This window comes from Rhinolophus hipposideros (genome assembly GCF_964194185.1).
Source record: "Rhinolophus hipposideros genome assembly, chromosome: 24".
Lineage (NCBI taxonomy): Eukaryota > Metazoa > Chordata > Mammalia > Chiroptera > Rhinolophidae > Rhinolophus > Rhinolophus hipposideros.
This window is the reverse complement of record NC_138070.1, coordinates 21,297,934-21,313,924: the sequence shown is the minus strand read 5'-3', so window position 1 is coordinate 21,313,924 and position 15,991 is coordinate 21,297,934. Positions and strand designations below refer to the sequence as shown.

General features: G+C 39.7%; 1 protein-coding gene across 11 annotated transcripts in view; it reads right to left on the bottom strand.

The window, feature by feature from the left end:
- The window catches only part of SPECC1L (sperm antigen with calponin homology and coiled-coil domains 1 like), a 124,358-nt gene that overhangs the window by 70,291 nt on the left and 38,076 nt on the right, over positions 1-15,991 (bottom strand). For 6 of the 11 annotated variants that reach the window (XM_081037329.1, XM_081037337.1, XM_081037338.1 and 3 more), the window contains 2 exons: positions 10,766-12,399; positions 9,315-9,522 (listed from right to left, as the gene is read on the bottom strand). In XM_081037329.1, coding sequence (XP_080893455.1) covers positions 9,315-9,522; positions 10,766-12,399 — 1,842 coding nt within the window. The remainder of the gene's footprint in view (positions 1-9,314; positions 9,523-10,765; positions 12,400-15,991) is intronic. The other 5 variants (XM_081037335.1, XM_081037339.1, XM_081037336.1 and 2 more) reach the window with 2 other exon arrangements.

Below are 15,991 nucleotides of genomic sequence, written 5' to 3'. Positions count from 1 at the left end.
TCGATTCCCACAAGGGCCAGTGAGCTGCACCCTCCACTACTAGACTGAAGACAACGAGCTGCGGCTGAGCTCAGTTGTGGAGGGGTGGCCGGACGGCTCAGGTGGTTAGAGCGCGAGCTCTCAACAACAGGTTGCCGGTTCAAGCATCCATGGGATGATGGGCTGCGCCCTCCACAACTAGACTGAAGGACAACGACTTGGAGCTGATGGGCCCTGGAGAAACACACTGTTCCCCAATAAATTTTTTTTAAAAAAGACATTCTTCTATACCCAAATGCTACATATTTATTATTGTCATGTCTTATTACTCCTTTTAAATAGAAGGGAAGTTGGCAGCCAGTGGACATATTTTGGCAGAAAAAAAAGTGCACTAAAAGTGTCTCAGGGGAATGTAATTTAAACTTTATAAATCATAATTGTATTTTCACTTTGTAACATAAAGTATTAGAAATGACAACAGGCTTTTCCTCCTTGGAAACAAAGGAGTCTGTGCTTAAGTTTTTGTTTTGAAGACTAGTTTAGCCCAATTAATGGTGACACAAAAGGGCAGCATGTCTTCAACTCTGGAGTCTCTAAATGCAGTTTCCTTCTTCATCAAAGTTTTTCTCGTGTGAGGGACACTGCCATCTACTGTCTTCAATAGACAGTTCTTCAAAAGCAACATTAAATTCTATCAAAGAACAGAAGAACTACTATGATGATCTTATTTTTAAACTACAAATTATAACTCAATTTTACAATATTATTTTTATTCTAGAAATTAGGTAAATTGCTATTCTCATTATTAGATCCACTTTACTCTGACCAATTCTGGGCACTTCCCTGCCCATTCAATAGTGGGCGCATAATCCTTTCAGCACCGAGACCTGCATCCCTGACAAACCCAGAACCACCAACCAGGCCTTGACACTAGTAGTGCCCGTGAAATGTGTATCACTCACGTGGATGGTATTCGGCAGCGACCCTGGGCACAGAATCCACCTACGACCCTTGGGGGAGGTAAAATGATGAAAGTTCACAAGCAGCCTTTCCTGCCCTCCGAATCTGAGAAAAGCCTCAGGGTACTGAGAGCCAGTGCTCAGTCAGACTCTTACATCTGGTCAAGGGCTGCCCAAGGACACCAGGTGCAATTATTAAAGGAAGAGCAAAGACAAGAGCAGCCCATCGGTGAAAATACCATGTCTTGGGGGCAGGGGAGAGGGGCAGGAGGCACGGCCAGCCACTAGGCCATGGCTTTATCCCCAAACCAGAATGCCTGCTGCGGGAAGAGGGCACAGATGAGTTTCAAATGAACCATTTACTACTTTTATTTTTCTTTATTTTTAAATTTTACTCCTTTTTATCCCCCCCTCAAAAAAAAGTGAATGTAATTTCCCCCCTTCATTCTAAAAGTAACGCATGCTCTCAATAAAAAGTCTGGAACACAGATCCAGTTCTCTCACCAACCCTGTAGCAGGTCCCAGCAGCTCGGGTGGCGGGAGGAGCGCCAGCTGCCAAGCAGCCCAGCTTCACGAAGATTGTCAGCTGCGCGCCCTGGCCCACAGGCCCCCGGCACATACCCGCCCCACAAACACGATGCCCAAGGAGAAGGTCAGCTCCTCCGAGGGGGCAGTGAAGGACGAACCCAAGAGGAGGTCAGGGAATTAGTCTGCTAAACTTCCTCCTGCAAAAGTGGAAACGAAGCCAAAAAAGGCGGCAGGAAAGGATAAATCTGCGGACAAAAATGTGCAAACAAAGGGAAAACAGGCCGAAGTGGCTGACCAAGAAACTACAAATGAGGAGAGTCCAGCCCCAGATGAAGCAGGAGAGAACGAAGCCAAGTCTGATTAGTATCATATACCATGTCTTCCTAGCAGCAGTCCCTGTCTCCCTTCTTGTACAATCCTGAGGAATATTTTTATCAACTATTTTGTAAAACGCAAGATTTTTATACCTCTGGAAACATTTTTAAGGAGGGAATTCCACCTCATACCATTTTTTAAGTGTAAATAATTTTTTATAAAGAGGTAAAATCATTTGCTGGTTGTTTATTTTCTGGTACAACCAGAAAATAGTGAGATATGGAATTTGGGAGGCTTTGATTGTGATGGGTGTCAGCTTAACATTCCATTGACGGGGGTAGTTTTTATATCCTGTAATACAAACTGCCAATACCAAATGGCAATTTGAAGTCAGTTGTACATTCAATATGCCTTGAACATTTTAAATTATTTCTATTCCCATGTTTTTGGTAGAATTGCTCCCTAAACAAAACCACTGGCTGATCTTGGTTCTCCCTGTCAGAATTTTGTACACTCTGCCACATCTTTGGGCGTGGTAGTCCAGCTTTCCTAGTATTTGTTAAGGTGCTATACAAAATTAAAAATTTGAGTATGGAGTACACATGAAATTAAATTGTGAATCAGGGGGGCTTGGAATGTAACAGCGTATCAATACTGAAGATGTTGGTACTTGATATTCTACTAAGGAAAATTAGCCTCCAAATTTAAGCTGGAAAGTCACTGGAATAATTATTTAGATAAGAATCACAACTAGGGCCAGCCCGGTGGCTCAGGCGGTTAGAGCTCCATGCTCCTAACTCCGAAGGCTGCTGGTTCGATTCCCACATGGACCAGTGGGCTGTCAACCACAAGGTTGCCAGTTCGATTCCTCACTCCCGCAATGGATGGTGGGCAGCGCCCCCTGCAACTAAGATTGAACACGGCACCTTGAGCTGAGCTGCCGCTGAGCTCCAGGATAGCTCAGTTGGTTGGAATGCGTCCTCTCAACCACAAGGTTGCCGGTTTGACTCCCGCAAGGGATGGTGGGCTGTGCCCCCTGCAACTAGAAAACGGCAACTGGACCTGGAGCTGAGCTGTGCCCTCTACAACTAAGACTGAAAGGACAACAACTTGACTTGGAAAAAAGGCCTGGAAGTACACACTGTTCCCCAATAAAGTCCAGTTCCCCTTCCCCAATAAAATCTTTAAAAAAAAAAAAAAAAGAATCACAACTATATGACTTTTAAGGTTTTTGGTACATATGTTAAGAATTGTGTACAAACTGAAATGTCTGTGTACTTATCCTCAAAACAACCAATAAAATCTTGATTATGAAAGAAATAAAAAGTCTGGAAAGCAGAAAAGGGTAACAAAAATAAACCCATCCATAATTTGCATTTAGCATATATCCTTCCAGACTTCAGATGTGTGTATATTTTTTAAAAACAAAAATGGGATTATACTATTATACGGCTTCATAAGCCTTCTACTTAACAGTAGATAATGAACACGTTTATCAATAAATACAAATCTGTAGCACAAATTTGATGGCCCCGTTAGTATTCCATCAGTTGGATATATCATAATTTGTTTTAGCAACCTTCTATTCTTGAAGTTAGGATGATTCCAATTTTTGTTACAAACGCCGTAAGTACCTTTAGAACTGTAAGTACCTTTACAGAACTGTTCAGGTATATTACTTGAAGATACATTTCTAGAAGGGGAAGAAGTGATGCAGGACCATTTGCAACTATCCATAGGATCCAAGTCAATCCATTTAAGATTCTAGCTCAAGAATGTACACTTTTTTTGAGAAGTCACCAAGTTATAGAAGTCACCACGTTAAAAGTCACCAATTTATTGTATAGAATACAATGAAACCAGTTTTAAGAAACACCACTGTGCCTGGCTACCATTTCAACGTAATGTTGTATTCAAAACTTTTATGGTTTTTAATTACAGAAGTAACACACAGCTCATATTCTACTGTCCTGTGACTTGCCTTTACCCATCTCTGGCATTTCTCTGTGCCTGTACACTCACTCATTTATCTTCACTGGTGAAGTGGCAGCTACAGTAGGCGTGCACCTTGCACACAGGTTATTACCTAGGTCTCCTACACACAGTTTCTAAGTTTTTGTGGTAACCAGCAATTCTGTAACAAGCATCCACGTCTATGTATGTATTTGCAAAGTTTTAAGAATGTTTCTGAAGAGCAGATTTCCAGAAGTGGATTGCTAAATCACTGTCATACTTTAAATAAAAAATTTTTTTTAACAGTGTGTACTTCTAGGACTTTCTTTTTTCCAAGTCAAGTTGTTGTCCTTTCAATCTTAGTTGTAGAGGGCGCAGCTCAGCTCCAGGTCCAGTTGTCGTTGCTAGTTGCAGAGGGCACAGCCCACCATCCCTTGCAGGAGTGAGGAATTGAACTGGCAACCTTGTGGTTGAGAGCCCACTGGCCCATGTGGGAATCGAAACGGCAGCCCCCGGAGCTAGGAGCATGGAGCTCCAACCACCTGAGCCATCGGGCCGGCCGTACTTTTGAAATTTTGATCAATATGCCAAAAGCCTGCAGCAATCTGTACTCTTTCCAACAGTATACAAGAGGACTTTTATCAATCTTTTTAATTTTTCACATCTGATAAGTAAAAACTGGCATCTTGTTTTGAATTTCTTCGCTAAAAAAGTGAAGTCAGACATTTTTTGAGTCTTTGTCTGACTCAAAATATATCTATTATATATATAGTATATATATATACTATATATATAATATATGAATATATATGAATATATATATATGATATATATAATATATATAATATATGAATATATATGAATATATATATGATATATATATCATATATATATCATATATATATAATATATGAATATATCTATTCATATATTTTATTTAATGGATTATCCTAGTCTTATTGATATAAATGAATCTCTATATATTTCATGTGTTACAAATTCTTCTCCCCATGTCATTTATAGTTTTGCTGAATTGAAATTTTCAATTATACATAGTCAAATATGAGACTGTTTTTTCCTTTGTGGCTTCCCGGTATTCTATCCTGTAAGGCTTTCTCCACCACAGAATTACATAACTCTATTTCCTTTTGCTATTTCTCTAATCTCAAGTCACCCTCGCTCACACTGTCATTAGTGTTCCATGTAAAAGTGCAAGGCCTGTGTAATACCCCAATCTCAGGAACCAGACGGCAGGAAAGGTGTTGTCTGTAACTGCAAGCATGTGCAGAGCATGACTATGCAAATATTAAGTGATTGGTAAAGTCACTGTAATTGACTTTGCATCGGATGCCTCGCCTGAGCCAGACCTGAGATCTCAGCGCCACTGTTCTCCACACCGATCAGCTCTGGTTTGCTGGGTTGGCAGTGAAGTCAGTAACTTTATTTCTTTGGGCTCAGTGAGCTATTTTTTTCTTCTGTTTTCCTTGTAAGCTCTCTTAAGACATTAAAATGTCTAATAAGTCCTGGTTGGTCTTTCTTACTTATAAAGGACAAGACAACTACTACTGACTTCTGCATGTCTCTCAACAACCGTGGAAGGTACTGCTCTTATCAGCAGACCTCTCCCCTCAGTATAATGGCTGGCTAAAGGCTCTGCACATGCCTCCAGGGAGAGCTCCTCTTCAGACAGACTAGAGGGGCCTGGATGTATGGCTTCAACCAAAGTGAGAGCTGGCTTGGGGAGGGGTGACGCACATCTGTTTCACTGCTGGGCCAAACTGCCTTTCTCTTTGTGTGATCTTCTCTTCAAGACAACACAGCAGCCTGTGGTTATTTCCAGCATGCATGCCTTCACTTCTCTTTCTGATACTGAAGCCCCTGGCACCATATTCCCCACCTTATTTAGCAAAGAGGTGGAGCCCAGCAGCAGCCTGGGGACCAACAGCAGAGCCAGGACCCTAGAGGAGAAGGGGGTACAAGGCTCCCAGGAATCCTTCACACCACGGCCCTTTACCCCACTGCTACGGGTCCAGGATCCCTACTTCTTTTTAGGAGGTTTTAGCATCCCTGTCCCCAAGTTTTGCTGGGAACATATTTATTCAGCGATCTCCTGAATTCTAGGTTTCTCTACTGTTTGATTTCTCCTCATCCCCGATTCCATCTGCTTTTATGTTCCAGAAATTACTCAAAATTGTTGATCTACTGATGGGAACTTTCCTGTCTCCTGTCTTGGCTTTAGGGTCACTGTAACTTTTATTTTTCTCCTACCACGTCACTAGCACTTTGGGAGGGAGGAGAAATATATGTGTAACCTCAGCTCATCATGTTGAATTACAAGTCTCAAGAGTATTTACTAAGTTTTTACATCAGCGCTTTCTAGCTTAGATGCCAAACCCAAGCACTACTAAAAAGTACCGCAGGCCAGGTCTAAGCAGTATGACCCTGATGTCATCTGGGAGGCCGCCTCGTGATATTGTTCCATGATCAGTGACGCTCTACTCTTTTTTTCCCAATGTTTTTTCTTTCTACCTTTCAGATTGGATATTGTCTGCTGATTGATCTTCAAGTCTACTGGCTCTTCTATATTTCTAATTTGCCATTTAAATGAGTCAGTATCACTTTTCATATTAGCTATTCAAGTTTTCAATTCTAGAATACCTACTAGGTTCTTTTTTACAGTTTTTATTTCTCTGCTGAGATTTGCTATGTGTTCATTCATTACAAGTGTATTTTCCTCTACGTCCTGAGTATAGTTAACAAAAGCTATTTTAAAATCCTATCCAGTAATTCCAAAGTCAGGCTCATTCTGGAGTAAATAAGGAGTGACTACTAATGGGTACAGGGTTTCTTCCTGGGGTGATGAAAACGTTCTAAAATTGACTATGGCACTGGCTGCTAAAACATTCCACAGAAGATCTCAATTTCTCAATTAACAGAATTCCATGTCATTAAGTCCCTTTTATCAAGTGGTGACTTAGCATCAATCCCAAATGATAGAATTCTCTAGAAAAAGAAAAATTAACTCCCATCAAACTATGGAGATATGACAACTAAATGTAATCCATGAAACTTGTTGATTCCTGGTTCCTATAAAAATAAATTTTAAATTTGAATACGGGTTATTAGATGACACTAAGGAATTATGACTAATTTTACTAGATGTGATAACAGTATTATGGTTACAAGGAAACTAGGAGGTGCACACTGAATTATTTAGGAGTTAAGTGTCATGGGGTCTACAACTTACTGTCTGTCAACTCATCCAGGAAAACACACATATACACAGAACACTGCAAAATGTTAACAACTGTCAAATCTAAGCAGTGGATACTAACTATACTATTTTTACAGCATTTCAAAAAATTAGGTAGAGAAGCCATATGGCTAAAAAAAAATTATTCAAAAATTTCAGGCATTTTTAAATTAAAATCCACACAATGTAATTTTTATTTTGGCAACTATTTATAAAATTTCACTCCAGGAATCCTTATTTTTTTCTAGCTACTATCCCAATTACCAGAAGGTGTCGCTCTTTCCACATTCAAATCAAAAGTCTTGCAAGGGGAAAGGCTATTATCAGTACTAAACAAAAAATGCACTCATCTTCCAAGTTAATCTGAAAAATTTTAGAACCTCTTACATTTAGGAAGTAAAACTAGATAAATCCTCTCAGTTCAGAGACAATGAAATAAAAACTAGATACAGTAAACCAAAAGTTTTTTCAAACTTTAGATGAGAAAGTTCTATGAGAAAGCTCTATGACTATCACCACCTCCAAGAAATTCAGTCCCACAATCAGCTGCTTTAGTGTCCAGATGCTTTAGAATGTCCTGAATAACCCTGGGGACAATCCATAGATGCTGGGTCGACTAGCCAGAGCTCAGACTGCCACACACATATTTAGGGCTTCTGCAAATGACCCACTCTCTCCTGGAAATAATTCAAATCTCCCACCTCTCCCCACCTTTGCGTCCACAGCACTTGAGATCTAGCTCAAGGCTATTATTTGCCTACCAACCCTCTGTCAAGGAATAATAAGCAGTGAGAGCTAAAAGGAGCAGTATCGTGAACCAAAACCTTAAAAAGTTTTAACCAATGCATCCCCCAAAAGGTTACTCCCATTCTCCTTATCCCCACCTGGACATCATTAAAGTGTATTACAACTTAAAATTTGTTAACATTTTAGGAATCTGGATAAAGAATAAAAAAGAATTTTTTAAATGTATTATTTGGAAATGATTGCAAACTGACAAAGACATGCAAAAAACAGTACAAGGAACACTCATATACTCTTTTACTCAGATTTGTCTATTGTTAATAGTTTACCCATTTGTTTTATCATTTGCTATCTTCTATCGCTGTCTGTCTGTCTGCCTCTATCTATACCCGATTTTTCCCTGAACCCTTTAAGGATAAACATCATGGTCCTTTACCCCTAAATATTCAGTGTCTGTTTCCTAACAACAGGGATGTTCTCTTACATAAACACAGTAGTTACCAACTTCATCAATTTATACTGATATATGTTTATCTAATTTACCATCCACATTCCAATTCTGTCATAACATCCACTTATCTTAGAATGAGCATTTTCCCTCTGCAGTACTGGACCCAGTCTAGGCGCAGGTATTGCCATATAATTGTCATGTCTCCTTAGCCTCCTTTAATCTGGAACTTTTCCACAGCCTTTGTCTTTTATGATGCTGGCTTTTTTTTAGGAATATAGCAGCACCTACTCCTGTGTTTTCAGTAAAACATGCCTCAGTTTTTGTCTGTTTAATGCTTCTTTATGAGTAACTGAAGGTATGCGTCAGCCAAAATCCAGCCCAGCCGATGCCGTGTTCAATATCTGTGTACCTGTGTCATTTACATGATCACCCTGTCAGAGTGTTGCCCAGTTTTTCCACTGTGTAATTTGTTTCTTTTTCTTCATTTGCAACATAATGAAGTCTGTGAGAAGACATTTTAAGATAATGCAAATTTCTGTTCCTCATCAAATTTTTTACACAAAAATACTTTGTACTATTTTTGTAGCTTTTTGAAGTTTTAAATAATTGCAAAATAGTTTTTAAAAAACTTTTACTTTAAAATGCAAACAAAAAAACTTAAACTCTGAGTTTTAATTCTACCAGGTAATAAAATCTCCCTAGTACGGAGGGAAAAAATTACACAAGTAAATAAAAACCTGTGCCGTAGACATAAGATTATGGAGGATCAATATACTTTTTTGTCTCAGTATACTTGTAATCACTAGAAGTAGAATAATAGCTTTTCCTAAAATCTAGGAATTAATTAGCCCATTAGCTTTTCACTTAAATGATTTTCCATAATTAAGCACAGTTTTAAAGTAAATGCTTCCACTTACCAGTTCTTCAGGAACAAGACACAGCAGTCCAAAGACTGTCAAGTAATGTATGGATTACACTTTACCACATGCATATTTCTGCCAGCCACCATGCTACTGCCTTTGAACTACTGCACCAGTCAGAATTACTAATTTTTATTTTGCTACCAAATGTAAACTATTCCCATATGTTTAAATAGGCAAGACAAAAAGGAATGAAATGTTCTCCCACTTACTCTCTAAATCAGAAATAATGAGGTTGTCATGAAGTTTCACGGCTCGATGTTGTTCTACTTCGTCTTCAAGTTCAAAGATGGTTTCTTTCATGTCACTCCTTTCTGTCTCTTTTTCGTCCAATTCTGATCTTAATTTTTCTAATGTCATGTTCAAATCTTCTATTTGTTTCTTAGCTTCTTCTTGGAAGCCTCGGTATTCATCTTCTACCTAAATGAAATTGACGGTACAGATTAGAAAAATTAGAGTTGTTCTAAGATAAATTCTAGAACTCAGGTATACACAGTTTCAAATTGAAGCTAAGTGTGAGTTGTCCTGCAAGAACTAAAACACCCTATGTAATAACTGTTTAAAAGTATGAAAAAGCACTGTACAACAGAACTTTATGTAATATGCTTAAGCATAATTTGTCACTACATCACCGACTGAAATTATATTCACAAATCACTGAATTTAACTAGATTATTTAGGAGGAAATTTTGGAAATTTTCCCTCCTCTGAAGTTTGGACTGAAGGCATGCATCTGATTAATGATTAACATGCTCTCCCACAAAAACGGTGTCTGATTTGTGACAGTTTCAGTATCAAATTAATAATGAAAACAAAAAATTCTCAAATACTGTCAATGCAGAAGTATTAGTTCATAGTGCTCCCAACATATATGCTTCAACAAATAATCCATGTCCTAAATTGTATCTCTCAAAGTCATCACTAAAAAAATGGGAGTCTAAAATATCCAAATTTTGGCCAAAGATACACTGTTTCTTACTTTAAAAATCACTGCACTAAAACATGAAACAAAATGTGATTTTTATTAATTAGATAACTCATGCAAATAAATACTACCTCAGCAATTACGTTGGACACAGAGCCCTGGCCAGAGCGCCAGCAACCCCGGGCTACAGTTTTGACTGCGTCCTCACTATTATGCTGCGTGTAAAACAAGGGGACTGAACCAATGATCTCTATGGTCACCACCAGCAACCAACCACAGACCTCTAAGAGAATAGGAGTCTCCCTCCTCCACAAACATGTTTAACTCACAGCAGAACTTTATTTAGAAAACTACAACCACAGCAGGGTAAGTGGCAGACACTGCTGATCCCACAGACTAGAATACTGGCTCTCCCTGCTTTTTATGCCAAAATACATCAGAGATGAAGATGTAAAATTGCATGTACCCCAGAACTAGGGACAAATTCTGTTGTTAGTCCTAACTCCAGCCCCACAGGAAAACAGTAACAAAATGTAAGTGAGTGAAAGTGCCACTATTACAACAATACTTGTCACTCTGTCCTAATAAAAGAAAATCATTCTCAAGCTTCAAAAATAGCAGCTTAATAAAAAGCTAATGACACGCCACACAAGCGCTGCTGGCAGTCTGTCAGTAAGCACGCGGCACACCGCAGCTGTGTGACACTGATCCAGAACACTGTATCTACTTAAACAGTACCTTTGCAATGGTGTCCTGCAATCGATTGGCATCATTTCGGGTATGAGCCAGATCTTCCTGCAGGCTACTAGCCAAAGTCTCTGCTTTTTCTTTGTCCAGCCTGACACTCTCCAGAAGATCCTGAATATCAGATTTGTCTCCAGAGTTATGGATGGAATACAGCTCTGCCACTTTCTGCTTTTCATTCTCCAGCTGGGCCTTCAGGCGGTTCATCTCTATCTGGTCACTCGCCACTGTGGCTTTGTAGTCCTCTAATGTGGAGGCCAAGGCTGCTTTTCCTTTCTGCTCAGACTCAATAATTCGCTCCATATGGTGATTACGCTCTTTGAGCGCCCCTATCATTTCTTGAGCTTCCTTATTATCTTGTTCTGCCATCTTCAAAGTATTACTTAAATGCTGCTGGACACCAAGAAGCTGCTCTCGCTCAAAACGGGCATTCTCAGCTAGATCCATGTAACGTTGTTCCAACTCCATATAGCGTCCACTTTTTACATCTTCATCTATGACGTAAGAAATGTGATGTTCATCTAGAAGGGAGCGGAAATATTCGATTTGACGGCTAAAGTGCTCCAACTTGTCACTTTGCTGACATAAAGATTCCATAAGAATCACCTTCTCCTCTCCGAGCCTTTCATTTTCACTGTTCAGTTCTTGGGTAATCTGTTGTAAATCAGCTAGCTCCTGCAGAGTTGCCTGAAGCTCCTCACTCGTGCTGTGTTGGTTCTCTTCCATCTGGTGTATCCGTTCTGTCAAGCAAGCGACAGACACTTCACTGGCATTGCCGCTGCTCCCCTTCCGGGAGCGCTCTATGCTCGGAATGCCCTCTGACTCTGAGGACGAGGGAGCGTCCAGGGCGTCGTCGCTCGACGTGAGGGGCTGGTACACCTCACTGCACTCGCTGTCCAAATTGTCCATCGAGTTGCTGTGCTGATGGTCCAGGAGGGTGTTTTCATCCTGACTCAAGAGGTCCTCCACTGAGCCGGGAGCAGAGCCTTCCACAGAGGAGGTCAGAGTCCCTCCCCCATCGCTCTGGTTACCGGGAATGATTTCTGGGCTCAGGGACGGATAGCCAAACAGTTTTTCAGAATTGTCTAACCTCTGCTCTAAGGAAAAGCCCAATGCATTCAACCTGTCCTTTAACATTCTGTTTTCATTTTTCAGCTGGTTGAGTTCTTCACGGATGGCAGTGTTCTGTTCCTGTAACTGCAATAAAGTGGACTCCACATCAGTCGGCTGGTGCACAATGATAGCTTCCTTCTCGTCAGATTTCTCATCCCCCTCACAGTGATCCTCATTAATGCCCAGCTGAGCACGCATGTCTCGGAGTTCATTTCTCAAATGCAAAATTTCCACGTCTTTGGTTTTTGCCAGTGTGAGAAGATCTTTCACTTTGGCTTCCAAAGCAGCTTTGTCACTGATCTGATTGTCCGATTTAGACTTGCTCATGCGAACGTCACATTCCGTAGCAGTGCGACTACGGGAACGTTTAGCCAGTGCCACGTCATTAGCTCCCTGACCTGCAGAAGGTAGTTTTTTGCTCTGGTTTAGTCGGGTACGCTCACGTAATCTTTCTCTAGTAGAACTGGATTCTTTATTACCTGTGGAAGTGTTCCGCTTAGTTGAAGAACTTGTGCCTACATGTTTAAAATAAAAAATTTAAGGCAAAAATATTAGTAATAAAAAGGCACAGCGTTTATACCCCCAGTCTAATGAGATGACATCTAGAGATCTACACATTGATTTTGACCTGCACTAATCTTGCCTCAGTCTGGTTACTGTAAAATTCAGTTTCCTCAAAACCAGAATATCATTCATCGTTTAACTGTCAATGAAAAAGAAGCGATAGACTGAATTGTGTACTTTAAAGGGTGAATTTAATGGAATGTGAATTATATCTCAATAAAGCTGCTACATTACAAAAAAAGGTTATACACATTAACTTAAATCCTAAACCATGGCTTTAAACGGGTGACCAGGAGCACAATATTCGGGACCAATGAAGATGAAGGTGACTCTAGGATTAGCCAATCAGGTGGCAAACAAACTGTAGAATCAGATGGGAAGGGAAGATCACATGTGAGCAAAAAGGGAAATGCAGCCGCCGGACAAATGAGAAATCTAAGCTACTTACAATAAATACAAAAAATACGATCAAAATAAATGCAAAACATTTTCACACCGCAGACTGCCACATAAGTGGTAACAATAATAATACTAGCTACCGTGTACGCGGCACTTACTACTACATGTATACAGCTGGATACACATATTAACACTTCACATACATTAACTTTATGCATCAGAACTCTAAGATAGGTGCTACATCTTGTTTTACAGGTGAAGAAACTCACACAGGTGTGACTTATTTACCAATATCCACAGATAATAAATAGATGAGCCAACATTCAAACCAGGCAATTTGGTTCCAGAATCTGCAACTTAACCAGTATGCTATGCTGTCTCTCTAAATGTTAGAAAACGAATATGCATTAATGCTAAATAATGACAACATGTTGAGCAAATATGCTGCACAAATCACGCTATTACTTAATTGCTAACATTTTAAACCTGTGAAAACAGTTGACATGGGCCATTGTTTAATATAAAAAGAACAGGAGTATGTTTAAAGACCCCCACAAACACTTAAGAAATAATTAGAATATTTTTTACTTTGAAAAATAAGATCTAGACCTAATTAATAAGTATTTTTAAAGAACCACCTGTTCTTTATGTGGCAGGCACCAGGTTGTAGAGATAACGGGGAGCAAAAGGTCTACATGATGTAGGAAGACAGTCACTAATTTCCCAGGTGTCAGATGTAACGGAGCGCTGGGAACTCTGGCTAGCCACAAGACAGACGACGATGAGGAGGCAGAGTGAGCACAGCACACGGAAAGGATAAGTAAGGCCACACAGTAAAGAGAAGCAGCAGGGGAAGGTTTCTATAGAGCCCTGAACATCAGGGAGAATTCACAAAGGTCAACAATGTTCTTGAGCAGGGAAGAAACACAAGGAAGGAGCACTTTTATGGACATTAATCTAGAGGATGCTAAGTGGAAAATATGAGGAAGAAGGATAAGTGAAGGAGGAATAAGGGCAGGCAGTGCAGTGAAAATAAAGAAGTCCTACATTCAGATTGTTAAGATCAAGGTCTCTGTAAGAACAGAGAAGGGACAATAAATCTGTAACAGATTTCAAAGGCAGTAGTAACAGGACTGGGAGAAACAACTGCAAATGGAGGCCAAAAAGGAAAAGGACGTTGGAACGTTTTCCCCCAATATTAATTCCTTTTCCATTTCTATAACTTGTATCATCATCCCTCTTACCTAAACCAAAAACCATGCTAAGGAAGAAACGATCTGTGCATGTATGAGACAGAAAGGAAGACAGTAATGAGGGAAGGGACTGATAATGCCCCAAAAGGAAAGGAGAAGTAAAGAAACAAGAAGGAAGAGACAGAACAAGAAGAAGCAAAGCTCCCCTCTGGGATTATTGTGACAAGTGAGGAGATAGAATATGAGGTACAGACAAGGGCACTCGTCTTAAAAAAGCCATCAGGAGTAAGTCAAGGCCGAACAGATGAACTGAAGAAATAAGGATGTTGTGATGAGCGGAACTGTGTCTCCCAAATTCATATGTTAAAGTCATAACCCCCAGTACCTCAGAATGTGACTGTATTTGGAGATAGTAAATAACTTAAAGAGGTGATTAAGTTAACATAGGGCTGCTAGGGTGGGTCCTAATCCAATAAGACTGGTGTCCATTTAAAAGAGATTAAGGCACAGACACGGATAGACAGATGACCATGTGAGGACACAAGAAGGCAGCCATCTGCAAGCCAAGGAGAGAGGCCTCCGAAGAAAGCAAATCTGCTGGCACAAGGATCTCAGACTTCCAGCCTTCAGAACAGTGAGAAACTAAATTTCAGTTATTTAAACCCCCCCAGTGTGTAGTATTTTGTTATGGTAGCCCTAGCAAACCAATACTGATCCAGGGATAAGAGAACTGAATTCAGCCAGTGAGGGAAGGTGGTGTTGGTCAACAGGGAACCATGTGCAAACACATGGGATCGCTCCTAGCAAATTCTAAAGGCTGGAAATAGGAAGAGATATAGATGGTATTAGAGTATTTAATTTCCTTCTAACCACACAATAGAGCATTTCATTTCCTTTTTACCACACAAGCTGAACTGTTAAGTTTCCTTCTTACCCAGGCTGGAGAGTAAAACATCTAAGGTTCAGTTCTTGCTCCACCACCAGCTTTCTGGTACAAAAAGGGCACCCAATATTTACTGAGCAAATTAATGCACTGCCTTGGGCAAGATAGTTGAACTTTCTAAGCATAACTTCCTCGTTTCTAAAATAAGGATAATAACAGGCTCTACCTCATGGGGGTATCATGAGGATAAAATGGAATAATCCCTGGAGAGCACAAAGTAAAGACTTATATGTTTCCTTCTGGTAATCATACCACACTGCTATTATAAATAACAGTGGGGCGGTATCTGGATACTGCAGAAGATTAAAGCAGGAGAAAGGACAGTAGGGAAATCTGGGCTAGGAAAAAAGTCTAATACACACAAGAGGTGCTAACAGCCTAAATAATGATGATAAAAAAAGGCCGGATATAATTTTTGTCAATTTGCTTTCATAAGCTTTGTTACAAACACATAATCTTACGTTTATTAGAAGTTTTGAAGTTTTGTTCTATAAGTGTAACAGTAAAATATGACAGAACTATTCCTTGGATTATTAAGATGAGTTAATTTATGGACTCCATCAAATCTAAAAACTACTGCTAACGAACAAATGAAGAAAGAACGGTGGAACTGGAATGAAGGATCATTAAAAGCTGCTAACATCATAAAAAGAGAGACAACCAGAAAAGATATGCCACCTGTGGATGGACAACTTCCTCAAGGAGTCATGGGGAAAAAAAAGAACCTGAAATCCAACCCATTAAAGTTCTAGATTCAATGACATTTACAGGAAACAGAGAGAACAAAGGAACGTGGTCAAGAACATCATGGGGATGTGACAAAATCTAGATCATGGAAAAACCTGAAGTCAAATGACCAGTTTCTACAAAAATTAAACTGGGAAAAAGGGGGGCAAACCCACACATTAAAAAAAAAAAAATGACTTAAGAAACACATCACCAATTATTATACATGGATCTTAAGTGAGTCCTGATTCAAAGATAGTAAAAAAAATATATATATAACAT